This window comes from Martes martes (assembly GCF_963455335.1).
Source record: "Martes martes genome assembly, chromosome: 9".
Lineage (NCBI taxonomy): Eukaryota > Metazoa > Chordata > Mammalia > Carnivora > Mustelidae > Martes > Martes martes.
In genome coordinates, this window is record NC_137896.1 from 102,492,433 (window position 1) to 102,519,685 (window position 27,253).

A 27,253-nucleotide genomic window follows, 5' to 3' on the forward strand; every position below is an offset into this window, starting at 1 on the left:
GTCCTTCTTTTACTATTTTTAGCATGTTGCTGCTAAGCCACAATATATTCTACACTTGTAGGGTCCTGAAAATTACCTCCATTTAGCCCTTTAGTACTTTGCAGATTTCTCTCCCATTGTAGAAGTAAAATTAGATGAACATCAAGTCGGAGAAATATTTACCCATGTCAGTCAGCGTCGGCTCAGATCACGTCATGCTTCTGTTCACAGACTGGAAGACATGGAATCTTTCCTCTTGGAAGACGTTGGCTCCCTGATACAGAACAGGGCCATTGAGAGAATCATCTCCCCAATGACTGTCCAACTTTGCCATCTGATCATTTCGATGGAGAGGAAAGATATGGAAAATGAAGTATTCGCCTCTTTGGAGAAGACGGCAGAGGAATTGGCTCAAGCTAGTAAAGACTTTGTGCAAGTTGCCAAAAGGTAATAATTTCAAAGAACTCCAGCCCTGTTCCCTGACAGGATTGCCAAAGAAGAGGAGTGTTAACTAGAGCCTGTTATAGTCTCCTTAAATGCTTTGGAAAGAAGTCAGTTGGGAAAATAAATCAGTATAACATAAAGCAAACCTAGTTAATATATTGTTACTTATTAGTTGGGGTATACTTTTTTTTTTTTTTAAAGATTTATTTATTTATTTATTTGACAGAGAGAGATCACAAGTGGGCAGAGAGGCAGGGGAAGCAGGCTCCCTGCTGAACAGAGAGCCTGATGCAGGGCTTGATCCCAGGACCCTGAGATCATGACGTGAGCCGAAGGCAGAGGCTTAACCCACTGAGCCACCCAGGCACCCCTGGGGTATACTTAAAAAAAAAAAAAATTATTTATTTGAGAAAGAGAAGGGAGGGGCAGAGGAAGAGAGAGAGAGAGACTCTCAGCATGGAGCCTGATGCGCGGCTCGATCACATGACCCTGAGGTCATGACCTGAGCCAAAACCAAGATTCAGACACTTAACTGACTGAGCCACCCAGGCACTCTGGGGGATGCTTTCAATATACAGTCATAGGTGCCTCGTTAGCGCAGTAGGTAGCGCGTCAGTCTCATAATATACAGTCATTTCAGGATTAGTTCCGTTTTGCACTAAGAAGCCATTGTATGTTCCATCAAGAGGTTTCTTGATTCCTTCTTCTTTTACAGGTTATTCTGTATGGTAGAGATAAGAATTTTCAGAGTTGTCTAAACAGGATTTTCATTATCTATTGTTTATTATCTGCATTGGGCCTGATTATTAGCAAACCTGCATGCAAATTATTTCCATATTAAATTTAGTTCCAGGGTACACATAAAAAGAGCCAGTTGTAACAGCAAAACTGAACTCTATAAATGAAACAGAGGTAAATACTGCAACAAAAGATTTACATTTCACTGTCCCAAACAACATACGCACAGCAGCTCTACTGCCTGTGTTTGAATGCCAGCCCCAACGTCTTGCTGCTTGTCTAGCCATGGCTAACTTCTGAAATCTCTGGGTGCCTCATCTGGATAGGTAGAGGGAATAACCAAACCTCCCTCACAGGACTGTCATCAGTGTATGAGAGTAGACTGCCCAAGTCACTGAGCACACTGCCCAACGTATGGTGGCTGATGACCGATTGCTTCATATAGATCTTTACAATAAAAAGAGGCATCATAAATATTTCTCTCTCTCTCTCTTTTAAGATTTTATTTATTTATTTAAAAGAGAGAGAGAGTGGGTAAGAGAGGGAGACAAAGGGAGAGAATCCCAAGCAGGCTCCCAGGCACGGGGCTGGATCCCACAACCCTGAGATCATGACCTGAGCAGAAACCAAGAGTCGGTCATTTAACCGACTAAGCCACTCGGGTGCCCCAGTATTCCTCTCCCTCATCCAGCAAGTATTTATTCACCACGTGGGAAGGGGTCAGGTCCTATCCTAAGTGCTGAAATGACTAAGTGAATAAAACATTCACAGTTCCTGCCTTCAGGAGCAGTGGAGTAAACAGAAAAGAAAAACATACAAACACATAACTAGGGGCGTCTGGGTGGCTCAGTCAGTTAAGCGTCTGTCTTCGGCTCAGGTCATGATCCCAGGGTCCTGGGATCGGGCCCTGCATCGGGCTCCCAGCTTGGCAAGAAGCCTGCTTCTCCCCCTCGCTTGTGTTCCCTCTCTTGCTGTCTCTCTCTCTCTCTCCCTCTGTCAAATAAATAAACAAAATCTTTTACTTTTTTTTCTTTGAAAGATTTTATTTATTTATTTGACAGACAGAGATCACAAGTAGGCTGAGAGAGAGGAGGAAGCAGGCTCCCCGCTGAGCAGAGAGCCCAATGCAGGGCTCAATTCCAGGGCCCTGGGATCGTGACCTGAGCCGAAGGCAGAGGCTTTAACCCACTGAGCCACCCAGGCGCCCCAAATAAAATCTTTTTAAAAAGCACATAACTACATCAAGAAGGAAAGAACAAATACGTAAATAGAAAAGTGGGGGAAAGGACAGATATTTCACTGAAGAAGAAATTAAAATGATTTTTAAAAATGAAAAATATATTCAATCTTAGACTCACTAATTCTATTTATTTATTTATTTATTTATTTATTTATTTATTTATTTTGAGAGAGAGAGAATCTTAAGCAGGCTCCATGCCCAGCACAGAACCCAACATGGAGCTTGATTTCGTGACCCTGAGATCATGACCTGGGCTGAAACCAAGAGTCAGACTCTTAACTAGCTGAGCCATGCAGGCGCCCCTAGACTCAGTAATTCTTTTACCAAACAATTTAGCAAACAACAAAATGCAAATTACGATGGTAAGCTACTATGTCTCTGGCCCCACATAATTAAAAACTGTGACCAAGCAGAAACAAGCTAAATGCCCTCGTCCAGTTAAGCATGATACAGCTTTATGGTGAAACCTAAAACACAAAACGGATGCTAAAATTGTTGATGAACATTGGTTAATTAGGGGCAATCTGTAGCGTTGCTTTATGTGGAGAAGCTGGCTACCAAACAAAAATTTTAAGCTAATAGAGCTAGAATTGATACTGACAGAGCGTGCAACTGTCATAACAACTCTTCCAGGCAAGGGTCACCCGTGGATGTTGGATTCGTGGGCAAAGGTTTAAGAGGAGGAAGATATGTATATTGTCTCAAGGTGTCTTCTGGCAAAGGTTTTTCTTAACTACAAAGGGGACAGTAGTGGTTTTAAGGAAGAGAAGCCTGGCAGGTGTAATCAAAGTTAACATCATTATATTGGGAGAAAAACACAATGTACCTGCTGATGTGGTGCCCAGCACCATTGTGTGGAATTACTTCCCAAACTGTATAATGAAAATCTATTCATGAAAAGACAATAACTACGAATAACTGGCTTGTACTCTTCATAAAATGTCAGGAGTCAAGAGAGAAAGTCTCAGGAACTGTTCTAGAGTAAAGGAGACTGAGGGGACCTGAATTAGTTTCCTGCGGGGGCTCTCACAAGGGATCACCAGCTTAGGGACTTAAAACAACACAAATGTATTGTCTCACAGTTTTGCAGGTTGGAAATCGGTGGGCTTGGCTGGTTCCTCTGTTCGGGGTCTCACAAGCCAAAATTGAGGACTCTTATGCAGAGGCTCTGGGAAGAATCCACTTCCAGGCTATTCAGGGCGTTGGCCAAAGCCAGTTGCTTGTGGTGATGGGACTGAGGAACCCATTTCCTTGCCGGCTGTCAGCCCGAAGCTGACAGTCTTTGCCCTTCAAGTCTGCCTACATTCCATGTGTCCCCATCGCATGTGACCTGCGATGGCAGGTCAAGTTCCTCTCATACTTCAAACTTCTCTGACTTCTCCATCTGCCTTCTTCTATTTTTAAGGGCTCATGCGAGTACACTGGACCCACCTAGGTAGTTCAGGATACTCTCCCTGTTTTGAGTTCAGGTGGTTACTTACATTAGTTACTTCCGCAAAGCCCCTTCACGCAGCAGTACCAGATTAACACATGATTGACTAGCTGGGGGATGGGAATTTGGTGGTGGGGGAGTGCGTTGAATTGCCCATCACAGGGGGCGCCTGATTGGCTCAGTGGGTTAAAGCCTCTGCCTTCGGCTCAGGTCATGATCCCAGGGTCCTGGGATCGAGCCCCACATCAGGCTCTCTGCTCTGCAGGGAGCCTGCTTCCTCCTCTCTCTCTGCCTGCCTCTCTGCCTACTTGCAATCTCTATCTGTCAAATAAATAAATAAAATCTTAAAAAAAAAAAAAAAAAGAATTGCCCACCACAGGACTTGACAGTTAAATTTCATGCACATTCTCAGACTGGGGACAACTAGCAAAATTTGAATATTGATTTTGGATTAGATAAGAACATTGTACCAATGTTTAATTTCCTGATTTTGATGATTGTTCTGAAGTTTTGAAAGTTAATGTCCTTGTTCTTAGGGAACACGCATTGAATCATTTTGGGCTAAAGGAGCATGGTATCTGGAACTTTCTCTACACACACGCACACATGCACACAGACACAAAGAGAAGAAGAGAGAATGATAAATGTGGCAAAATGAGAGCAGTGAGTGAGTCAGGTTGAAGGAAATATTAGAGTTCGTCATATAATTTTTGCAACTTTTTTGGAAGTTTGAAATTATACAAAAATAAAAAATTACAAAAATATTGTTGAAAAATGCCCATGCTGAAAAGTTAACTGAATTAGAAACAAAGAGGATTCAAAACGGTACATGAGCCCTCAATAAATTAAAAAAGGAATTACCATGTGGTCTAGCAACTCCACTTCGGGGTATATACGCAAAAGAATTGAAATAGCTAACAGATATTTGTACTCCTAGCGTTCTTTTCTTTTTTTTTTAAGGTTTTATTTGTTTATTACACAGAGAGAAAGAGCATGGGAGGGTCAGAAGGAGAAGCAGACTCCCCGCTGAGCAGGGAGCCTGATGCGGGACTCGATCCCAGGACCCTGGGATCATGACCCAAGCTGAAGGCAGACACTTAACCAACTGAGCCACCCAGGCGCCCTAGCATGATTTTCAATAGCCAGCAGGTGGAAGCAACCCACGTGTCCATCAATGGATGAAGGCATAAACAAAATGTGGTGTACATATCCAGTGGAGTATTACTCATCTTACAAAGGAGGGAAATTCTGACAGCTGGGATGAACCTTGAGGACTTTATGATAAGTGACATAAGCCGTTCACAAAAAGACAAATACAGTGTGATTCCTCTAAGATGAGGCGCCTACAGTAGTCACATTCACTGAGACAGAAAGAATGATGGTTGCCAGGGAAATAAGCAAGAATAAGAGGGGATGGGGAGTTAGTGTTGAATGGGTACAGAGTTTCAGTTTGGGAAGATGAAAAAAGTTCTGGAGAAGGTTGGTGGGGATGTTTGCACAGCAATGTGAATGTACTTAATGTCACTCTAATGGTACACTTAAAAATGGGTTAGATGGTGAATTTTGTTAAATTTGTTATATATTTATATACATTTGTCGTATGTATTTCAAATAGATACATATGTTATATATATTTTAACACACATATACAAAAAATAGAGAGCCGAGGACTGTATGGGATTAGACTCCAATTACGTAAAAAGAAAAACATTCACAGAAAGAAACTTGCCGGAATATTTATAACAATGTACTTAAGTGTTTTATAGTAATTTAATACTCTTTGGTACATTTCAAGTTTTTTTTTAATGCAATGCATTTATAACCACAAAAAAAAGCACACAAAATTTTGGGAGTAGGTAAGCTTTTTTGTCTGTTTCAGTATGAATGTCTTTGTTGTATGGTCTGTTTCGAGCAAATAAATTATTTATAAAGAGAATTATCCATGCTCATGACCATGGGAAATGGTCCAGCTCACCCATCAGGACAGTACTGCAAATAATTCATTTTCTGACTTGGGTTTGGCTCCATTGGCTTTCAGGGCAGCTCCTTGAGCACTTCTCAAGATAGGCCAAAAGGAGGCAATCAGCACAAAACGTGGTTAAGTGTTTGGCTGGCAAGTTCCCCTGTCTCTGTCTGCCAGGTAAGCTCTCAGGAAGCCGAAAGAACTTGCCGCATCAGTGGACTAGTGTTGGCAGGAAGCTAGGGCTTCAGAGAAGACCCCACCAGAAGAGGTCAATACAAGTATATACAAGTATATGTTTCCTTTTGCTTAAAAATGTATCCTATGACGAACATTTAGAAAATAGGAGTGCAATGAGGAAAAAAGTAATTGCCCATAAGCCTCCTGCCCAAAGATAACCACTGTGAACATCTTGGTACATATTGTTTACAGGGAGTTTCCCTTTCTCTCTCGTATATATACTCATATGAGATATAAGACAGATATGAATCCTGACTCCCTATCTCCACAATATAACCACTTACCTGTTTAACCCTGGAGTACTCCTATGTAACCATAGGAGAAATAAATTGACTAACTAGAGAGCAGTATTCGTGTGTAGTTCTTATTGTTTTTGACCTGCCCCTAACCAGGAAAAATACTGTTCTCCAAAGTTACTTAGGTTGGTTCTTTTCTTTCCCGTCCCTCTTGGAGTTGTTAGGTTACCCACCTGTGATCATATTAGTTTTGTACTGTTGCATTACAAATTGCCACAGTCTAAAACAGCACATATCTATTATCTCCCAGTGTCTGTGGGTCAGGAGCTGGTCCACTGCTTTGGGTCTCAGCAGACGGGGTGAGCTGTGTGATGGAGGTGTCAGCTGGGGCTGCAGTATCTGGGGCTTGGGTCTCTTTTCTAAGCTCACTGGTTGTTGACAGAATTGATCCTTAGGGCTGCAAAACGGAGGCCCTGACATATGGTCCTCTCCGCAATGTGGCAGTTTGTTTCTTCAAGGCCAACTGGAGAGTGTCCTCGCTGCTTCAAATCTGTCTCTTCAAGAAGGACCCACACACCCTCTTTTGAAGGCTCATCTGATTTGGTCAGGCCCACCTAAGATATTCCCCTTTTGATTAACTAAAGTGAACTGATTAGAGACTCTAATTACACCCCCCCAAAATTCTCCTTTTCCATATAGCATAGCTTGATCATAGAATAACATCCCATCCTATTTGTAAGTCCCACCCACATGTAAGGGGAGGCCATTATATAGGTATGTGCACCATGGGATGAGAATTTTGGGGCCGTCTTAGAATTCTGACAACTTTATTAATAGTTAGATTCCTTTTCATATTTCATTTTGGGGTTTCCCCCCACATGCCAGTTAATTTTAACACATGTATTTTCTCAGGGGCACATGGGTGGCTCATTCAGTCATCCAACTTTTGTTCTCAGCTCAGGTCTTGATCTCAGGGTTGTGAGTTCAAGCCTCATGTTGGTCTCCACACTGGGAACAAAAGGTAGCATACTGTAGACATTGTTTGTACTTTAATTATTTTACTTAAGAATATATCATGGAGATCACACATATCACTTCATAGAAATTTTCTTTGCTTTTTTATATAATAGCATACCACTCCATTGTGTGTATGAGTATACCATGATTTATTTAACCACTTTCCTATGAATGGGCATTTAGGTTCCCAATATTTGAAGTTACAAACAATGTGGCAATGAATAACTTTGTGCATATTTACTTTCATATTGTTGGAGGTGGTAGTTTCCTGGTAGTGACATTGCTGAGTTAAAATATATCACATATTATATATTGAATATATTGAAATCTATAATATGGGTTTTTAAAAAGATTTTATTTATTTGCCAGAGAGAGAGAGCACAAGCAGGGAGAGCAAAAGGCAGAGGGAGAAGCAGGCTCCCCACTGAGCAAGGAACCAGTTGTGGGACTTGATCCCAGGACCCTGGGATCATGACCTGAGCCAAAAGCAGATACTTAGCCAACTGAGCCATCCAGGCATCCCTATATAATAGGTTTTTGTAACATATTTTGGGACTGTATTATTAACCCAATACTCACATACAGTATTAAGTGGTAAAAGCAAAGTGTACAATGCAAAGTTATATTACCAGGTTTATAAACATTGAATATATTATATATTCTAAAGTTATTACTGTCATATATACTGAAAATATCTTCTCCCTATTTGCCATGTCATTTGACTTAAAATTATTTTGCTATGCAAATTTAAGAATTTTTATGTAGTTAAATTTATCAACTGATTTTTATTGCCTTTGAATTTTGAATCATAGTAACAAAGGTTTCCCTATACCAAGATTAAAGAGGCATTCATTGGTGTTTTCTTCTAGTATTTGTATGGTTTTGACTTCACATTAGATTCCCTAATCCATTCAGAGTTCAATCTTGAATGTATCTTTTTTTAAAAGATTTTATTTATTTATTTGACAGACAAAGATCACAAGTAGGCAGAGAGAAAGGGGGATCCAGGCTCCCTGCTGAGCAGAGAGCCTGATGCGGGGCTCGATCCCAGGACTCTGAGATCATGACCTGAGCCGAAGGCAGAGGACCCACTTAGCCACCCAGGTGCCCCTAAAATGTATCTTAAAATAACAATTTGACTATATTTTTCCAATGGCTATTCAGTTTTCCCAGCACTATTTATTATAAAGTCTATGTTTACCCAAATAATTTGAGCCACCTTTATTTTTTGACGTGGAGGATAACTTTTAAAAATTAGCTACAGTACATTATGAATGAAAAATTTTAGTGCTTCTATGAAGTATTGTTTCCTTCTAGAGAAAGTTTAATTTATTCTGGTGGGCAATTAATGTAGGGGAAGATCACACTTATCCAGTCAAAGCCTTGAGACAATTCAGCACTAATTTCACTCTTTGTACGAAGATACTTGTTTCTGGCTTGTTCTTATTCCCAAGGTGTAGCCTTCTGGGGTCTCAGCTAAAATGCTGGGATATTCGTCAGGTTCCCTTCACAATAACAAGACCCAAACTCAAATGTTTGTTTTCTCAGAAGTTGTGGTATAGCTGCCATTTTGTAATGGCTTTTCTGTCTTTTGGCCTGTGTTACTCAGGGATAAGTCCTGGCTGTCTTGGCTGTTCTCTGGGTTTAGTTAACTGTTTTATTCATCTTTATAACTGTTCTTGATAAACAGGTTACTCTGATACTCTCATGACTTGACACGGAAGCTTGAGAATGTTTATAGTTATCCCTCCAATCATGATCTGAAGGATCGCCAATAATATAATTCAAACCAGAGAGCAAAAGCAGAAAGATAGAAATCATGCATGAAGAAACAGTAGAATTGGAGGACAGATCCAGAAGACCCAGCTTGTAAATAATGGGGCTTCTAGAAGGAGAGAAATGAAGACATCGAGGAGAAGCAAAACTTCAATAATAGAAGAAAATTTCTCTGAGCCTGTTAATGACCCAAATCTGTCCACAAAAACTGCTCCCTCGGTTCTTGGTGAGACTGTGGAGAAAAGATACATCTAAAGCATATGGTGGTAAAATTCCTGAACTCTTAAGTACTTTCAGACACAGAAAAAAGAATTACTCACAAAGGAAAATCAACTAGACTGGTATCAAATAGACCAGCCTCAGATTTCTGACCTGTACCTCCGGAGGCCAGAAGGTGCTGGAATCGGGTCTATGGGCTGCTGAGAGGAAAGGACCACCACAAAGAATGGTCACATCATTATATTTCCTGCACCCCCCACCCCCAGCACAGGAAGGACATAAACAGTGCAGATGTGCAAAGACGTGATGACTATTACCACCATGTACTCCAATTCCAGAAAATGAAAATCAAGAAAAATAATGATTAACAACACTAAACAGAAACCCACAAACAGGGGCGCCTGGGTGGCTCAGTGGATTAAGCCGCTGCCTTCGGCTCAGGTCCTGATCTCAGGGTCCTGGGATCAAGCCCCGCATCGGGCTCTCTGCTCAGCGGGGAGCCTGCTTCTCCCTCTCTCTCTGCCTGCCTCTCTGCCTACTTGTGATCTCTCTCTCTCTGTCAAATAAATAAATAAAATCTTTAAAAAAAAAAAAGAAAAGAAAAGAAACCCACAAACAGAAACCACAGAGACTTCAAGGTAAGGGAAGATGAAAAAGCCAAGAACTTTGTACAGGACAGTAGTATCGTATCTTGGAATGCCTTGATGATCAAAATTCTTGGAAGAGAAAATGCGATGCTAAGGGAAATTCCAAGTGTAGCTTCAAATGAATAACATTAAACTATCTCAGCTGAATCTGAAAGCAGGGATAGGAGTGCGGGTTGAGGGGAAGAGAGGAGCATGTTCCCCAGGTCTCAAGGAAGAGGGAGGAGTGTGGGGAAGTCCGGCAGGTCATGACAGGTGTCTACTGAAATTCTCTGTGTGAAGCACCCTGGACTCAAGCTTATATTGGGATATGGCCATTGAAATCTCCTTAACACAGTGCTCCGCAGCCTCAATTAACGTTGACAGGCCTGATGTTCGATAGCTTTGTTTCTTTCCCCTCCTTTTGACATCCGGAAGTGAGAAATGCCAGGAGGCCAGACTGCATGGGGAAAGGTCCCAGCTCTGCAACTGAACAGCTGACAGGATGTGTCGAGTCCTATTTATGGGCTGAGCGGACTGCATGTCAAGTGCAGCTGATGAGTATGTTCTCCAAAAGGAGTGAAAAGTAAAGTAAGGGAAGGAGACAGCTGTCACACATTCCTTGCCCTTAACATTTCAGCATTTCGACATGCTGGGTTGTTTGGTTTATCCCACTCTGCACGAGGGGAACTCAAGGGTTGCTGGGATGTTTGGAACAGGCCGGGATGAAGAGGCTTTAAAATCGACTGCCACTGTGTAAGGGACCAAAAGTGGAGAGGAGATTCTCGGTGATTACCCCAGCTGGCACTCCTGTGTTCTCTCAGCCTACAATTCCGAAGACACAGAGCTCAGCTTCATTTGCAAAGAATAATCACAAAGGGGCCAGAGGACTTGTTCTGCTCTGTGTAATCAGGGATTACTGTTGAAAAGGAAATGTTTGCATCACATGAAAACAGTTGCTGTGGACATCTGTGTTCATGGAAATTGATTTTTGTTATGCAAAATCTTTCCTCTTGATAACATGGATTGAAATGAGATTCTAGGTATTTCTTTCTTACAAAAAAGGCTTTGGGTTTTTGTGTAATTATACGTGTTCAGTGCAGAGAAAATGAGGACAATTCAAAATGGAATGAAGCATATTTTTATTTTTAAAGATTTTATTAATTTATTTGCCAGAGAGAGAGCACAAGCAGGGGAAGCGGCAGGCAGAGGGAGAAGCAGGCTCCCGGCTGAGCAGGGAGCCTGATGCAATACTGGATCGCAGGACCCTGAGATCATGACCTGAGCCAAAGGCAGACGCTCAACCGACTGAGACACCCAGGCATCCCAATGAAGCATATTTTTAAATGCCAAGCTATAACCAAAGTTTGATGATTATCCATCTAGATAGATAGTTCTTTATGTAGATATGTACATAATTGGAAACTAATGAGATCTTGCCATACATAACTTATGTCTTGGAGAGGCTTTTATCACCATTAATACACACTTACCTTACCATTTTAAGGGCTTCATAGTACTCTGTAATTTCTATGTATCATAATCTGTGTCTGTTTCTTTTTTGTATCATTCCATTCATGGACATGTCTTTAATGCTGCCTGAAAACGTGTCTGTCCAGGCTGGCAGGAGACCCTGAAGAGGAGTGGCTCTGGGAGGAAATGGGGCCTGCTGCTGAGTCTCTGAACCTGTCTGGGAGGACCATCATGCTGGTAGCTCAGAAACTCCATCTTCAGCCCAAATGTCAAAGCCACCAGGAGGAGCTAGTGACTACAGCTCAACAGATCTTGGTGGATACTACCAAGGTGAGGTAGTATCAGTATCAAGGTGATATCAGACCTGGTTAGCTGGTTAGTGGGACATAGCTCATTGCAATGAAGCATGGGTTGGGCACACCATTCCCACAGTGGATGACCTTTGCAGAGAGATCCCCTGCCCAAGCTTCCAGTAAGATCACAGCACAGACTTCATTACCAATTTAATAAATGCTAAATGTGGAAGATGCCATAGGGAGCCAGTAGACCTACTAAATTGGGGTCTATGGTCTTTTTTTTTTTTAAGATTTTATTTATTTATTTGACAGAGAGAGACACAGTGAGAGAGGGAATACAAGCAGGGGGAGTGGGAGAGGGAGGAGCAGGCTTCCCACCGAGCAGAGAGCCCAATATGGGTCTCCATCCCAGGATGTTGGGATCATGACCTGAGCCAAAGGCAGACAGTTAACAGTTGAGCCACCCGGGCGCCCTGGGGTCTGTGGTCTTAAACGCATATGTGCCTCCTCACCCCCCACACTTGGTTTATCAACCTCTAATAAAAAGATGTCACTGAGGGGTTCATTTTTCATCTGGCTCATGGCCAGGAGCTCTGAGGGGAGAGCCTGCTGAAACCTCTGTGGGTCTTAACCTATTTGGCCAATGTGCTCCAAAATGAAAGCATTCCTGAAAGTATCTTGGGGGCGGGGGGCAGAATAACCTCTTGGCCTCCAAATACTCCCCATTTTCCTGACATTCCACTGTATGGCACAACCCTTGTAAGTTGGGGCATTGTTCCTGAGTAGGATCTATATGTCTTAAACATTACAATATTAACATTCATCGTTAAACTTTTAATGATGTGGGTAATCGTGCGGGGATGGCATTGGCAACTTAACAGACCCTCATTAATGTGAGACTGGAAATGGTGCCATGTGAGAGGCAAAGCCAAAGGGCTTTTGGGCACCTGCTGATGGGAGGAGCAGAGGGGAAGAAGGGCAGTCTGTTGGAAGTGCTTGGGTACCCGCTCTGTCACTTCCTAGACATGCCATTTATCCAGCCCCTATCATCCTCATCCAAATAGTAAGTAAATCTCTCCTATAATCCCTCTTATAGTCCTCCCAACAATAGGTCCCTCCTAAACACTTTTCCTTTAGCTACGTGTCAGTTACCACACAGACCGTTGACTGCTCTTCTTCTAACCTAGAGATGCCCACTCCAAACCCAAGTTTGACCTCCCATTAAACGGAGCTCAAATTTAGGAAGCCTCACATTTTCAGCCAAGCCAAGTATTTACTTTAAAGGTCACTCCTAGATACCTTACATTGTTTTGTTTTGGCCCTGAGATTCTATACTCTGCAGCCTTGTGATGTTGGCGGGGAGGGAAGCAGCAGCCGCTGTCCGCTGTCGCTCCTGGAACGTGCCAGCGTTTTTAAGCTCTCCCCCACCCCCGGCTGTCCGAACAGGTCCTGCTCCTTGAAGACGCGGTGACGGCGAGGAAGGTGGTGCAGGCGGCGGGGTGGTGCCTGACCTGCCTGGATGCGCTGGAGTATGGGGAGGACGCGGCCTCGCTGCGCGGTCCCTTCGCGGACCTGGCCTCGGCGATGCTCCGCCTGGGCGGCCTGACAGCGCGCGGGCCTGGGGAGCGCCTGGGCCGCGCCGGCCACCTGCTGCGAGGCTGTGTCCTCGCGCTGCTTGAGGCCGCCCGCGGCCACCTGCAGCGTCCGCGGGACCCGCAGCTGGCCGCTTCCCAGAGCCACACTTTGGCCCAGACCAGGAAGACCCTCGGCGAGCTCCTGGCGCAGCTGGAGCCCCGAGCCGCGGCCCCGGCTGCCGGCGCGCTCACCTGGCACCTGCGGCGACTGCAGGAGATGTTGGCGGCGCCGGCGCCCGAGCGCATGCACGGCGGCCCAGTGGACGCGCTGCTGGCCGCCGTGGTGTGGCACTGCATGCGCCTGGCCACCTGCTCCGCGACACCCGAGAGGCTGCACCTGGTAGCCCGCTGCGGCCAGCTGCTGCAGTTGCGGGGCGCCTGGCGCCTGGGTGGGATCCACGGGCCTCCCGGGAGCCCGGAGCCGGGGTGGGAGTGCGAGGCGCTGCAGGCCGCGACCGAGGCCCTCACTCAGGGAGTCTGGGCTGGGCTGCTGCGCCAGATCCTAGACACGTTCACTGACACGCGAAGTCCTCTTCAAAGACTGGTCCAGGCCGCCTTGGCTGCTCGCCCATTGGGTTCCCCGTGCCATGGCGAGGCCTTGTCAAAGAAACTCCAGCTTTTCCTTGCTGCTTTCCGTGACCAGGCCAAGCAGATGCTCAGCGTGGCTCACTCGGTCTTGGTTTGCTGCCCCCGACAACAAACGGGCAAAGACATGGAGGTCGCCATGGCAGGACTTTGGGGGCTTGTGGTCAGAGCGCAACAGCTTTTTTCACAAAGCCCCCAAGGGTCTGGTCTGGACTGGAGCCCTGATGCCTTGCAGGCCCTGCTTCAGGCATGGACCAAGGCCTCTGAAGGCCTGTTGGCATGTTTCGATGACGTTCTCAATATTCCTGAGTTCCTGAGTGTGTCCATTCAGGAAATGACCAACCACTTGGACTTGTTTACACGGGCTTTGAGGAGTGGAGATTCCAAAGAGTTTCCTGGCCTTGTGGCATATTTACAGGGTCGAGCCACACACATAGTGCAGGTGATGAGTAGGTATGTGGACCAACATCGAGATCCCATTTTCCGGAATGGCCTGAGAGTCCTGATCCAGCAGCTGGAGCAGTCTTCCCTGTTCTTGAGTGCAGCTGCTGAGTGCTGTTCAGGTGGGCACAGCGCTCAGAGCACAGATGCGTTTCTAACCACGGCAAAACATCTGATCTCTTCAGCCCGGAGCATCCAAGAGGGGCTGGATGGGACTAACCACCCAGATATCCTCAGCCCTCTCCGGGACCAGGTCCAAAGGTTTGACGCCGCTAAGGGACGACCTTATTTTTTTCTTCCCAGCCTTCAGGACTCTACAGATCCTGCACCCAAACACCAGGAGGAACCTGGATTGGAGAAAAGCAACTCAGGTACTTCCTATCCACCGAGGGACAATCTTTCTTGCTTCCTGATTCCTGACACCCATCCACAAAGGAGGGAATCTCTGCTACCAGCCGTCAGCAAACTCATCCTTGCTGTAGAGAGCCAGAGCCACCAGGCAGTGACCTCAGCTAGCACCAGCTTGCAGGAGCAGGAGGCAGCTGTGGATGTACTTCAAGAGGCCCTGGCTGGGAAGGGACCACTGGGGTCAGAGAGGATGTTTGAACTCCAGGAAACCCCAACACTAGCACCTTCTGCTACTGACCTAGCAAGGGAGCTAGCACACTGCTCAACTGCTAGAAGTGATGGGCTTCTGGAAGTGGCTCTCCAGCTGTCTGGGAGACCCAGGGAAACTGGGCAGGATTTGGTGGCCAGGGCTGGTGACTGGTACCTTCTGTGTCAACAGCTACTTTGTCACAACCCAGCAGCTGATCTTCCAGGGAACATGGCAGTGTTCATGGAGCTTCAGCAGAATTTAGCCTCAGTGGTTCAACTAGCAGCCAAAAGTGGGCCTGTGGACTTAAAGAAGAAGGACCCTGCCTCGACTGGGCATCCAGAAACACTTTTACAAATGCAAGGCAGATTGGAGGAGGTGGAGACCCAAGCTAAACAGCTGTTGGACCAGATTCTGACTTCTGATGGTCTTCAAACCCCTAAGTCATGCAAGGAGAGCATGGACAATGGGTGTCTTCTATGGTCAGTGGCTGTCCAAGACCTACTCCAGTGCATGGAGAGACTCAGCAGGAGACAAGGCCTGTTCTTACTGCCCCTGCGACAGGCCATGAAGGACCAGCAGGGACTGCAGGAAGGGTTGGCCCAGGCAGCAGGTGGTTCTCAGAGGCTACAAGAGGCTGCCAGGCTGTCTAGCCTCCTGTGTGGGGATGTGCTGGTAAAAGGTGAGGTCTCCTTTTTGCTCAGGGAAATTCACGTGCTCACAGATGCTGTGCTGGATGTGGCTGAGATCCTGGCCTCCTCCCCCAAACCATCTCCCAGCCTGTCCACACGCTTTGAACTTCTCTGCTTGGAGCTGTGCTTTCGAGCCAAGGCCCTGACTGGCCACCTCAGCATCATCAATGCCGACTATGAACATACCTTCCAAGATGCCGTCTGTCCAAGCCTCCCTGTCTGTGAAGAACCTCAGACCAGACCAGAAAACTCCCTGGAAAGAATGGTGTCTGCTATCCAAGCTGCACAGGAAATCGTGGCAGGAAGTCAGGAGTCTGGGCCCGGCCAGGAAGATCTTTTTATGGCTCTGGAGAGCATTCTCATCCTCACCAAAGAGGTGGCCCAGAGGGTCCCAGTGCTCCAAGAACTCCCAGAAGAGTGGAGAATGCACACCCTGGACTGGCTTCAGTGGGAGTGGGCAGCCAAGGCCCATTGTGCTATAGCCCAGCTCCAGGCCTGGAAGGGTGGTCACACCGAGGCCTGGAGACTCCTGGCCCAGTGCCTGAAGCCCAGTGAGGAGACAACAGTGATGAAACCCAGGGATGAATGGGACGCTGCCCAGCCCCAGCTCTGCTGTGATGAGCGTGCATCAGGAGCTGTTGCCATGGGCAGTGTGGATTCTCAGGGTGCTGCGCCCCAAAACACCCCAGAGATATCAGCGGGGACCTATGCTGCCGATCCAGCCAGCCCCGGGACAATCGCGGCTGACCCGGACACGGTAGGGCAGTCAGCATCTTTCTTTCTCCCCCACCACAGCCCTCTTTCTAGTAACCACAGGCCGCTGCCAAGTTCCAGAAAAAGCTGTCTTGGTGCCTACTTGTGTAATTCACTTCTGGCAGGCAGCACAGAGTAGCGGAGCCTTTGAGAATCTGAGATCAAGAATCTCACTGCCCGGGGCTCTGTCTGCCTCCAGCATTTTGTAGCTCTGAGACCTCAGTGAAGCTTCTGAGCTGGGTTGGACTTCAAGATTCTAGTCTAGGAAACAGGAACACTGATACTTTTCTGGCAGAGGGTTAACGAAAGCTTCCGTGTAAAATCCTCACACTTGCCTGGAGGGACGTAGAAAGTGTCCTTCCCCTAGGTGGTGGCTGTGATTGTTGACCTCTGTGAAGCTTTTCCCCATTGCCCCGGCTGGAAGTGGTTCCCCTCGCGGGGACCGACAGCACTCCTCCTGTGGGTCAGGCTGCCTTGTGCCGCCTTGGCCTCTGTGATCTTACCCCCCTGCCCCAGTCGAGGTACTTTTGTTGGCAAATGGTAGGGATCCAACTTGAAGCAGCCTAGGCAGAAAGTTTGTTGGAAGGCTGCTGGGTCTGTTGGACACTTTCCACACGGAGTCATTTCCTTCTAGGGCACCAGACAGGACAGTCAGCCACTGGGGAGCCCAGATGTTTGATTTACTTAGACCTGCTGTGACCAGAGTCAGTGGGAGGTACAGTAGGTCGGTGATGGCCAAGAAATCCCCTAGCAGGTGTGCTCAGCCTGGCGTTTTATGCACAACTCGATCCATCCCCTTCATGACCTTATGCTTGGCTGCGTGGACCCTTCCAAGCCCTTCCCGGGGCCTTCTCCCAAGGCAAAGCTGACCAGACCGTGTGCCTCCACTCCCTTCCTCTTGAATTCCTTTCTCTCCCTGAAGGGTCATTACCATGAGAGGGGACCCTCTTCCCAAAGTAGCTGGGAGGAGAGCAGGCACAGTGCCTTTTCCTCTACAGCCTAAGGCCTCAGTTTCCAGCTGTCTTTTAGGCCTGCCTTGCTCCGTAGCTGTTTGTCTCGTGAAATCAGTAGCCTGCAGTCTCCTTATCTGTTTCTGCATATGATCTTTCTGACGCTTACTTGATGCCACTGGCTTCAAGAACATTCTATCTCTCTCTGTTCCCCTGACACATCCCCTTTTTGTCCAAACCTCCCGTCAGGAGCCTTTCTGCACAATTGCACCAGGGCAGGTGAGGCCTGCCGGCCAGGTCTGACGCCCCCTGGTGGAGAGAACAGCAGGACCGTTCAGCCTTCATTGCCACTCCTGTCCATGAAGGGGCGTCATCTCTCCTGCTGGAGGCTGGTTTCCCCTGGGTGAGGAGCAAGGCCTCACGTTCCAAGGTTCCTATCCCAGAGGAAGCACGGTCCTACACACGTCACTCCGATAGGGACAGGGGCTCTGCCTCGAGCGCCCACCCCCTCGATTCGAGGGCCTGCAGAATAGAGAATCACCATGCATGGTATCTGTCTGCTCCACTGTCCCATTCCTTGGGGACACTCTGCTCCCGGGGGGCAGAGACACACCCTCTGTCTAGCCCAGATCAACACCTCAGACAGTGAGCCCGAGAGAACCTGCTGAGGGAGGACGTGGGTTTGGGAAGGGGTTCTGCGTCTTCTGGGCACTCTGGCCACCAGTGGGAATTCTTCATTCCAGGTAAGGGGATCTTACACACAGTGCTAGGCCTTTTCCCTTATTGCAGAGCCTGGAGACTCTTCAAAGTCAGACATCTGGCTTTGAGTGCTTAAAGTCCCTGACAGTTGAATATGAGACACGAGTTGAAAGGAATTATTTTCTGCTTTCTTAACCTTTGACTCAAGGACCACAGATCGCACATTTGCCATTTTTGCCCTTGTTTGCAGTCACTGTGGTTGAGTCTTAGTCTTGGGTGGATTCTCTCCCTTTCCCCCTCTTCTTCTCACCTACTCCAGGGCCCCATCTGGGTAACCTGAACACCTCAGTGTAATCTGGTCCCTCTCCAGAAAAGCTCACCCCTCCCAGCATTCAGGGGACATCCCAGCCTGTCTAAAAGAAGGCTGACGAACAGTTTTCAGGAGGCAGGGGACTATTTAATTGAAGGAGCAGCACAAAACAATAGCGAACCAGATGATTCCTCCATGTGCACAGACCCAGAAGGCCTCAGATAGATCTGTTACTAGCGTTCAGGCCTCAGTCTTACTACTTTAGATCCTTCAAAGCAAGCACAGATGCTGCTGCTTCACAGGGCCCAGTAAGTGATTTTGCCTCTTTGCGAGGGTGCTAAAGACAGACTACAAGTGCAGAAGGGGCTCAAGTTCGGGGCAAAGTGGTCACGGAAGGAATGAAACAGAAGTTCTAGAGGTCTCCTAAGAGGAAGGCAGTCTCCAGTTGAGATTCAGAGGAAGCAGGGGATCTGTCTTGTCCACAAAGATGGGGAGGACTCTCCAAGCAACAAAACCTCTGAGTGAGCTCGTAGCCAGAAGGCCTTCCAGTGCCTGTGCTGAGATTTGCTCCTGGTGTGAAAGGGAATACTTGATGGCTGGAGAGAAAAGCAGCCAGAACCTAAGCCTTCACTACGGAACTCTGTACCCCCTTCAGCCACGCAGCTGGCTGGTTGCTGTTTTCCTCACCCGGACACTTTCTGAGTTGAGCCTGAGGCATTAATTAGGATGCTTCCCACAGTCTTAGCAGCTGTTACCTCTGCTTCCTCCTGGGCCAAGCTTGGAGCCAAATGCACGGCTTTGGAACACCCAGATCCCAGGGTAGGTCCCCTGGATCTTGTCCTCTGCGGTCTCCTGGCCGCAGACTCACGCCCCCTCGTCTGTTGCAGGGCAACTTCCATACCCGCCTGAGCTCTGTAGCAACAGCCAAAAAGATACAGTTCACCCCACGCCTTCCTGGGATGGTTGGTCTCCTGGTTCCACACCGTTAGCTATAGACCCCTTCCTGTGTGCTCGGCGTTGGGGGAGCATGACGAAGACAGAACATAGGCAGGTCTTTCCGCAGGACCGGAACACTTACCTTTGATGTCCATTCCTCTTTTGCCCAAACATTTGTTACATTAACAGCCTGCGACCAAACAGAATCAGGAACTTCTATCTCCCAATTTAGATAGAATTTATCATGTTCACGACCTCATACTTTTTCAAAAGCGACATCTAATAGTTCTATCCCTTCTGAGGCATTAGGATGCTACTCCGGCGTATTGGGGAACAACAGGTATTGGGGGCAGGCCTGGAGGTCCCTCCCACCCTGTTCTGTGCCCACCTATACCCCTGCCCTCAGGAGCTCAGGATCTGGTGGGTGGGATGGAGAGACGTCAAGGCCAGTCTTGATCCTCTGCTTTTGGATTTGGCTCCAAGCCAGAACAACTTGTCTCAATTCCAGAGTCTGGAAAAGGCTAAGGGGAGGCTCCACAAAGGATCCAATAAAAAAAATAACCTGGCCTAGCTATGCGTGCCCGCTCACTTCTGGGTGCCAGCGCTAACTCTTTTTCTCACTTGAAAAATAACACGTTCATAGGAGAATATTCCTAATTATTCATATCAGAACTGTAAAGTCCTTTCACATGGAGTGATTGGTGAGAAAGTGTCTGGGTCCTCAAAGAATATTCAAGGCTTCCCAAATTTCCTCTAGGAGCTACAGAGTCTCCCTTCTCCCATGTAAGGCCTGACACTTCACAGAAGGAGAGAAAAGGGGGATATTGGAACCATACTGGGATCTGAGTATACAAGATTCCAGTTTATGAAAGTTCTGGATGAATGGAGCACCTAGTAATAGGGATTCATGGTTTTCCTGTGTACAGGGAGAAAACCGCCTCGAGCTGCTGGCACGTGGAGAATCAGGAAGCCGTCTTGACTCCCACTCTTCCTTGAAAAGTGGTGAGAGGGCCATCCACCCAGTAGTTGAAGGCCTGAGCATCTGGAGTCTCATTAGCTGTACCCTGTCCTCTTGCAGGAGCAGCCCGTCAGCCCCACATCCAGCTCCCTGAGTCCCCTGGCCTGGCTGAACCCTGAGCTGGACCAGTCCCTCCCAGAGGATGGCGGTGCAGACGGGGGGAGCAGAATCATCCAGATTACCCGCGAGATGGCCGCAGAGGTGCTCCTGATGGCTGAGAGTCTGAGGAGGAGAGGACCCATCTTGGTACTTGGCCTTTTGCGGTGGTGGAGGGGCTGGGCACCATGGGGGCAGTGCGCCCCCTATGGCTGATGTGGGAGCTGGGACAGACCAGGCCGGGCAGCTCCCAGAAAGGAAGGGCTGCGCTCTGGGCTGATGGGCACATAGCGCTCTACCGTGTTCTCTTCTTTCTCTATCTGGGTGCGTCCTAGAATTCACTGCTCTCTGCCCCTCATCTTTTGGGCTCAATCATGAAGTCTCGGTCTTACTGCACCAGGAAAGATCATTTGTCAGAAACTGCAACTCACTAAAATCAAGGACTCATTCATATCCCCAAAGGATGAACTGAAGGGGGCTATTTACATCTTTAAAAAATTCCCCCAAAGAGGAGTGCCTGGGTAGCTCAGTCTGTTAAGCGTCTGCCTTCGGCTCAGGTCATGATCCCAGGGTCCTGGGAATGAACCCCTCATTGGGCTCCCTGCTCAGCGGGGAGCCTGCTTCTCCTTCTCCCTCTGCTGCTCCCCCTGTTTGTTCTCTCTTGCTTTCTCTCTCTCAAATAAATAAATGAAATCTTAAAAGAAATTCTCTCAGATAGAAGTAACAGAGCTGTCACCTTCCAACGGATAGCCATTCGGGGCCAGCACAGGCTGAAGAGGAAGGGGCTGCTTTCCACTGGCATTTGGAGGCCAAGTTCAATCATGTGTGGCTGTTCTAGTTCTCTTCATCCCTCGTCTTGATTCAAACCCAGCAGCCCCCGCCACACCCAAGACTCAGACTTTTCATTGCCCTGCTCAGTTCAACCAGCTACTTTCTCACTGACTACCCAGGGGTCATTCCCTGAGAAGGGAATTCCTTCACTAACTCCCATTTTCTTTCCAAACATCTCAGACAGTCTCATTTATATAGGACTTAGGTGCTGGCCATGCCCTGTGGCTGAGGGACCAGGAATATGCTGACCTTCCCCCCACTGGAGTTCCCTGGGGAAATGTGCGCATAAGGGGAAATGACAGAACAGACAAATGATAGTCTTTACTAGTGAGCCTAGTGCCTGGGAAGATAGAGTGAGTGCCTCTGTAGAATTCTCGCACAAACCTCCCAAATCTCAGTGTTAATACCTTCCAGATTTTAACCTCCAAACTCAATAAGAGAAAACAGTTTAAAATAGCTGGTGAGGGGAATACCGGCAGCCCCAGGGACCTAGGGTTTCCTGAAGCAGAATGTTAGACCCATGACACTAATCTAGAACCAGCCCTGTCAGCCACGCTTCAGCCCAGAGGCTGGGGTGGAGCTGGAGGAAACAAGGAGGAAGGTGGGGTCCATTGGAAAGACAGAAAAAGGAAGCACCTCCTTTCGTGGTGGAGGTCTACACAAGATTACTCTCCTGCGGTTGGTGGTTGCTTCAGCATTCACTGTGATGTTTAAGATTTTATTTGCATTAAAGGTTCTGTTTTCTGTCTCCAGCCCATTTATGATCGTTTCCCAGCTAGGAAGGTCTACACGGGACTGTAGTCCTTTGTGCCTTTGCTCCAGCCGAGATCCCCTTCAGCCTAGATGTTCCCCAGACGTGACCCTTCTTAGGGGCCTCATCTCTGCCCTGGGTCTGCTGAAAACACCCTGAGCTAGTGTAGGCCATGGCTCCTGTGGGAAAAGGGCTAGACCACGAGGAGGCTGGGCTGCCTTCCCTACAGCAGTTTCCCCCCAGGAGCCTGGGTGCGGACTGCTTCATTCCTCTGGTTTTCAGGAGAGTGAGCTTCTGCGTGGCTGGTCCTGAAGCCTTTGGAGGAGGTTCGGGAGATCATGGATTTAGACCAAGCTAAAATGTGTTCATTCTGGGGCTGACGTACCTTGTTGCCAAACAAGTTTTGGATGCTTTTATAGGCTTTTAAAGAATATTTTTATTTGTTTTTCTTTAGAGAGAGAGAACGTGCAAGTGAGTGTGAACAGGGGAAGGGGCAGAGGGAGAGGGAGAGAGAATCCCAAGTAGACCCCATGCTAAGCGTGGAGCCTGACTCAGGGCTCGATCTCACAACCCCGAGGTCCTGGCCTGAGCCGAAAACAAGAGTCAGTCGCTTAACTGACTGAGACACCCAGGCGTCCCGTTGGATGCTTTCTAATTTGCCACCGATTTCTTAGAGAAAACCTGGGAGGGCGCTGTTGATCGACTTCTAACCCTCTCATTTCTTTGATATAGACCAAAGATCAGCTCATTACCTCTGCCAGGAAAATTGCGACTTCTGGAGAAAACTTCGCCAGACTTATCCGCATCATTGCTAAGAACTGCATCGATCAAAGATGTTCCCAGGAGCTTTTGTGTGTGGTAGAGCAGATTCAGACAATGAGCAACCAGCTCCGCATCATCTCCAGGTGGGAAATGGCTTTGGGCCCCACGGCTGTACTCTGCCTTCTCGAGAACCAGAGGAAGGGCTTAGGAAGGGGGAGATCTTCTTTTGCTTTGGGGTTTTTTTTGTATACTTTTAAAAATGTTTCCTCCAAGAGTCTACATTTATGTTGAGAATGCTAAACAGATGTTGAAAATACAGAGAATTATTAAAGAGGACCAAAAAACACATTTCAAGTCACTGTCATTTTTCCTTTGATCCCCAAAATAGTATATCTGGCAATATACTTAAGAAAAAAAAGAAGATTTAACACACGGAACTAGATCCTGAGGAGGTGTGAACATAAAGTAACTATAAGAAATGTTTAAAAATCAGACACATCAGAACATCTGTTCCCCTGCAAGGATCCCCCTCCGGTCACGGCACTGTGTACCTGCCGCAGCCGTCCCCCCTTGCTCACATCACGTCAGAGTTCATCCAGAAACAGAAATGACGCATCTCTATTTTGTAATCATGTTTATGTTTTGAGCATTAGTTCTCTATTTGTTTTTATACCAATCATATCTAACCAAAAAACCAGTTGTCTAAAAATACCTTAATTACAAAGTGAAAGCACTGTGAATGTCATCAGCCTAAGGGAAACTGTAGCAGTAGAACACTTACGTTAAGATCTATTCATTTAGGGCACGAGGGTGGCTCAGTCTGTTGAACGCCTGCCTTCAACGCAGGTCATGATCCCGGGGCCCTGGGATTGAGCCCTGCGTCAGGCTCCCTGCTCAGTGGGAAGCCTGCTTCTCCCTCTGCCTGGTCTGCCTGCTGCTCCCCCTGCTTGTGTTCTCTCTCTCTCTCCGACAAATAAATAAATAATTTTTTTAAAAGATTTTATTTATTTGACAGACAGAGATCACAAGTAGGCAGAGAGGCAGGCAGAGAGAGAGAGAGAGAGAGAGGAGGAAGGAGGCTTCCCGCTAAGGAGAGAGCCTGATGCGGGGCTCGATCCCAGGACCCTGGAATGGTGACCTGAGCCGAAGGCAGAGGCTTAACCCACTGAGCCACCCAGGCACCCCTTTTTTAAATAATTTTTTAAAAGATTTTATTTATTTGACAGACAGAGATCAGAAGTAGGCAGAGAGGCAGGCAGAGAGAGAGAGAGAGAGAGAGTCTGACAAATAAATAAATAAAATCTTTAAAACAAAAAACAAACATCCTAATGTAAACAGGGGTTGGTTTCCTTCCAGCCCAAGTCTCCCAACACCTGCATTGGCATATTTGTCAGTAACAAACCCGTACTCATAATATTCTTATGTTATGGGAAAGGTTGATAGTTAAAATTATTATCAGTCGCTAGGAGGCATAAAAGTAACATTGTCAAGAACAGGGTATGTGAATTTTTTCAGACAATTCTTTAAAAATAAAATGTGGCTCCTGTTCTCCGGGAAATACTATTTCAGGTACACAATCATTTCAAGGATAGCTACCCAACCCTTTGTACTTAGGATACAGGAACTACAATTAATTTTAGCATTTCAGTTATGGGTACTGTTATAAGGGTACTTGGGATTTGTTTCCATCAGGTACGGTAAGATGTGGAAATGTGGAAAAGACTGGCTTGGAGGAAGAAGGTTCCTAGAAACAGGGGGCATGGCACACCAGGCAGGGCCGCACAGGGAAGCACCACGGTTGGTCAGAAAGCAGCGGGAGCCAGGGAGAAACACGATGAAAGCCTGTACTGGGGTTTTCGTGGGAAGGAATGGGCAAGGCAGAGGAAGGAAGCAAACAGGTTTAAGACAGGTTAGATTGAGTATTTTCAAGCGGCCCCAGGAGTGTAGAGATGATCTCTAATTGGTACCTGACCCTGGGGTGATAAGGGCTGCAGCCTCCAGGGAGAGAGTGCCAAAAAGGAGGTGTTCGGGGCATGGGCTGGTTTGCCTGTGTCCGGATCAACGGGTCATTTACTCTCTCTGGCCAATGGCGAACCCCAGGAGGGACAGTCGTTCCAACGTCAGCAGGGCTCTAAGAGTCAATGCATCTGAAATATGGAAAGTCCACAGGCATGATGAATACAGACGTATTTACCAAGCTCCCAGTCTTCTAAAGCACGTAGGTCCTGAGATTTTACCAAAGTTAAAGGAACGTCCATTTCACGTCTGTATTTGCCTCTGTGGAATGCCAGCTTGTCTAACTCAACCCAGTTACATACATTTAAACAAAGGTCATCGAGGTGTGTAATGGAATTCCTGTGATCTTGGAGTAGAACATTGAAGTCCTGAATGCAATCCAGTGCGAAATCTCTTGTTCCCTTCAGCATCTAGAGATGTTGCCACGTGCTCTGCTGCTTCTCTTCTGTTATTTTCTAGAAAAACACACTTCTTATTAAACTGTAGGTACTGTACGGCTCATGCTTTCTTAGTGTTAAAATATAAATTTCATTTTAACACGTGAAATTTTGCCTTTGGGACATTTTCTTCTCAGAGTCGTCCCGATAAAAAGGCATCCCAGCTTTCTAGAAGAGGCTCCCACGGTAGAACCTTCTGGTACAGGTGTATTTGACATCGCATCTCTTCTCTGGCGTAACGTTGTCTGCTTCCCTCCCCTAAACGCTCCAGCGTGAAGGCCTCGCTGGCGAGAAGCAGGTCGTCTGAAGAGCTCCTGCTGGAAAATACGGAGCAGCTCCTGCGGGCCGTCTCCAAGACCGTGAGGACCACGGAAGCTGCGAGTCTCCGGGTAGGTGCCGACCCCCAAAGCAGGCATTGACAGACACTGCACACACACGGCACCGGGGCTCAGGCTCACCGGCCGAAGGGAACATTTATTAAAATGGAAACTGCACGTGCCCTTGTGATGCGCCCTGGGAGATGGATGGAAGGGTTGGATCACTCTAAAACTAAACTCTGAAATTAAAATTTTTAAAAAGTTGACTCCATGAAGCTGCAGACCTGGAATTGTGGGCTGCTGCATGGAGGCTAACTAAATCGAAGGAGAATGTTCATGTCAAGTTGAAGGAAACTTCGTACTAGTTAAGCGCGAAGAGCACATAGTATATGCACACCCAATGAAAAGCATTTGAAGAATGTGCCTATTTTAGCTATAGGCTCCGGTCTCTTGGATATGAAGAATGATGACAGAAAAGCTCAGGCCGGGCCCCTCGGGGAACAGTGTCTGTCCCTCCCTGATGGCTTGGCCACAGTCCCAGCCCCCCAACGGACCCCACAGCACCCTTCGAGGTGGAGCCGGTCCCCACAGCCCAGCCCCCGGGCCGCTTGCGTGCTGGAGAACTTGAGAGTGGGGCTGGGTCCTGGCACCGTGCGCCTGTGTCCCGGTTCCGCTTAGGCCATGGGCCCAAGACCCACGGATAATTCGCATAAAGCAAAATGAATAAAGCAAAATCCCAAAGGAGGCAGAATTTAGGGTAGAGAGAGAAGTCTTTAATTGGCTACGTTCTCAGAACCTTTGATGGTGACCAACATAGGATCCTTTGTTCTGTTGCACTTCTTTCCCGAGTGAGTGAACGAGTGGGCTCTAATTCGGAAGACCTCTGCAAACGCAGTTCCTTGATCTTTTAAAAAAAGAAAAAAAAATTTTTTTTAATTTTATTTAGTTACTTGACAGAGAGAGAGAGAGTGCGCGAACACAAGCTGGCAGAGTAGCAGGCAGAGGGAGGGGGAGAAGCAGGCTGTCCACTGAGCAGGGAGCCCGACGTGGAGCTTGATCCCAGGACCCTGGGATCATGACCTGAGTCGAAGGCAGTCCCTTAACCAACTGAGCCACCCAGGTGACCCAACCTTGATCTTTTTAAAATTATGGCCAGGGGTGCCTGGCCTGGCTCAGTTGAAGAACATGTGACTTTTTGATCTTGGGGCCATGAGTTCGAGCCCCATGTTGGGTGTAGAGTTTAATACATAAATAAATAATTTAACTGGAAAAAAAATTAGGGTTAGAATGTCAGAAAATCAGCTCCACCCTCACTCAGCGGAGTCCCCTAACTAAGCAAGAGCTCCAGTGAGTGTGCACGGTGCCCCCTAGTACCCAAAATTACCTCTCTCTCCTCCAGGGCTTGAGACCACCTTCCTCAGACCCAGAAGAATTGGAAGTTGCTGCCTTCTGTGTGCAGCGGAGAAGAAAACTGCTGAGGCACAGACTTCGAGAAACTTTAAACCTGGACTATGATGAGCTGAGCCTGTGAAAAACTGGCACGAGAGGGCCCCCATCACTGGCAGCCCTGGTTCAGGAAGGCTTATAAAGGCTGAGAAGTATTCCCTGAGTCAGACTCTCTGTCGATGTGGACCTCAACCCTGAGATGGGGCGCCCACAGCGGGGAGTGCCTTTTAGGTGGAATCGGCCTGGGTGACATGGTGGGTTGGGCGAGGGCCAGATGGCCGGGGCCGGGCTTCGCAGAGAGCTGCCCTGGC

The 27,253-nt window shown here is 47.4% G+C and overlaps 1 protein-coding gene across 1 annotated transcript; it reads left to right on the forward strand.

The window, feature by feature from the left end:
* Nucleotides 1-220: 220 nt before the first annotated feature.
* LOC308349132 (uncharacterized protein) lies at nucleotides 221-27,027 on the forward strand (the record flags this gene model as incomplete). Its single annotated transcript, XM_080813658.1, has 7 exons — nucleotides 221-426; nucleotides 11,524-11,707; nucleotides 13,120-16,377; nucleotides 20,347-20,532; nucleotides 22,697-22,869; nucleotides 25,451-25,568; nucleotides 26,896-27,027. The coding sequence occupies 7 exons, from the start codon at nucleotides 221-223 to the stop codon at nucleotides 27,025-27,027; spliced, it is 4,257 nt and encodes a 1,418-aa protein (XP_080669784.1).
* Nucleotides 27,028-27,253: the final 226 nt, after the last annotated feature.